General features: G+C 31.0%; 1 protein-coding gene across 2 annotated transcripts in view; it reads right to left on the bottom strand.

The window, feature by feature from the left end:
• LOC106470992 (nephrocystin-4-like) overlaps positions 1 to 2,098 on the bottom strand; it is a 90,807-nt gene that overhangs the window by 39,413 nt on the left and 49,296 nt on the right. For both annotated transcript variants that reach the window (XR_002613172.1, XM_022399631.1), the window contains exon 21: positions 1,342 to 1,445. Coding sequence is in view for 1 of the 2 variants with exons in the window: in XM_022399631.1 (XP_022255339.1) it covers positions 1,342 to 1,445 (104 nt within the window). In the remaining variant the exon portion in view is untranslated. The remainder of the gene's footprint in view (positions 1 to 1,341; positions 1,446 to 2,098) is intronic.

Genomic DNA, 2,098 nt, shown 5'->3' with positions numbered 1-2,098 from the left:
AAAGGAAGAGAACTACATATATAGTGTTTATGATATGCCTATAATCTCTATAGTGTGAAGAATTTGTTGTACATACGTTTAACTTGTTCTGAAAATATATATGCTGTTCATTTATTGTTGAATTTATCGCTAACAAGTCACAGACACCTACTGTACAAGAATCCTAAGCTCAACAACAACATAGTATATATTTATACTATTAATAAATATAAGTAAAAGCCTTTTACTTTGACAATTGGTAACCATTCTATAACTATAAATTCTGACAGGCAACTTATTTATCCTAAATTGACCTCCTTTTATATTGCATTTAAAGACTCTTTATTACCATTGATTGGAACAACATTTTGTCTGGTAAGTTTGTTTTACTAAAGCAGAGCAGCATTGGCTATCTGCTATGTCCACTATAGGGAATCAAACCCTGGACTTCACTGCTGTAAGTCCATAAACTTACCACTGTCCCACAGAGGGACTGAAAAGTCAATAGACTAAAAGAAGGTGCAGGAAAAAGCGAATCTAGATTCTCTCCAGAATGTTGAAGATCATCCTCAATTAGATCCTCAGAGCCCCCTGGAGGAACTCCGCCAAACTAAATATGTCTCCATCTTACTATGAATAAGATCATTGATATACTCAAACGAGATTGACCCCCCTCCCAGTTGTTGTGCTACATTTTAGAAGTGGGATAGGAGAGAATTCATGGTGTATATTGGCTTGCCAATCACCTTTTTTTTTTATATGAAAATCAACTACATAACATGAAGAATACTCAAAGTATCTCCAAACGATCGTAGCACTGGGAAACCAATTAATGATACTTTGTTCAGAAATGGTGATAACCTTATCTGAATGAGGTGTTTATATACAGTAACAGGATAGAGGGTGCATTGACGTAGGTGGAGAGTGTTACGAGACAAATATCACCAAGGGCAATTAAGTGGGGTATAGAAGACTGGAGAAAGGAAGAAAAATCAGACCAATGCTTAGATGGGCAAAGGAAAAAACCCTGGCAGTTAAGTAACAGCTGTAGTGTGAGAGGAGGTATGTACGTTTTGGATGGAGGATCAACAACACTACTCTTATCCTTGTTATCTTGGTTAATATTAATCTTTCCTAGGTATATTAGAAACTCTGAAACACTAATCAACCAAACCACTCGAAAAAAAACTACAATTCTTTCTCAGATATCCTGAACATGCTACACATTACACTGATAATTTTCTGTCAAATGAGTAGGGAAAACCAATAAGTTTACTGAGAGGTAACAAAACTATTAATTATCACACGAAGGAGATGGGGTATGATACATATATTAAACAAAATTCATTCAAATATCACAACCTTCACATAAACATCACAATTTCCATCCAAGTGCTGGATGCTACAGATGATGTCTACATCTGAGCTTCTTGCTATCATGCCAAGTTTTTCTTCTTTTATCAGTCCTATTAAAAGAATAAAAGAATGTTAGTTTTCAACAGAAAAGCTCTTAGGTATTGTTACAATTTCCAGAATGAAGTGCAGATGGTATAAACTTAAAATTTTGGTTATAATCATAATCACTTACTTCTAATAAACATTATAATAACCACTAACTTGTAATCAACATTATAATATCCACTTACTTCTAATAAACATTATAATAACCACTAACTTCTAATAAACATTATAATAACCACTAACTTGTAATAAACATTATAATATCCACTTACTTCTAATAAACATTATAATATCCACTAACTTGTAATAAACATTATAATATCCACTTACTTGTAATAAACATTATAATATCCACTTACTTCTAATAAGCATTATAATATCCACTTACTTCTAATAAACATTATAATATCCACTAACTTGTAATAAACATTATAATATCCATTAACTTCTAATAAACATTATAATATCCACTAACTTCTAATAAACATTATAATATCCATTAACTTGTAATAAACATTATAATATCCACTTGTAATAAACATTATAATATCCACTTACTTGTAATAAACATTATAATATCCACTAACTTGTAATAAACATTATAATATCCACTTGTAATAAACATTATAATATCCACTTACTTCTAATAAACATTATA

The sequence above is a fragment of the Limulus polyphemus genome, unplaced genomic scaffold (genome assembly GCF_000517525.1).
Source record: "Limulus polyphemus unplaced genomic scaffold, Limulus_polyphemus-2.1.2 Scaffold4342, whole genome shotgun sequence".
Taxonomy (NCBI): domain Eukaryota; kingdom Metazoa; phylum Arthropoda; class Merostomata; order Xiphosura; family Limulidae; genus Limulus; species Limulus polyphemus.
Note: the sequence above shows the minus strand (reverse complement) of the source record. Positions and strands in the feature narration are given on the sequence as shown.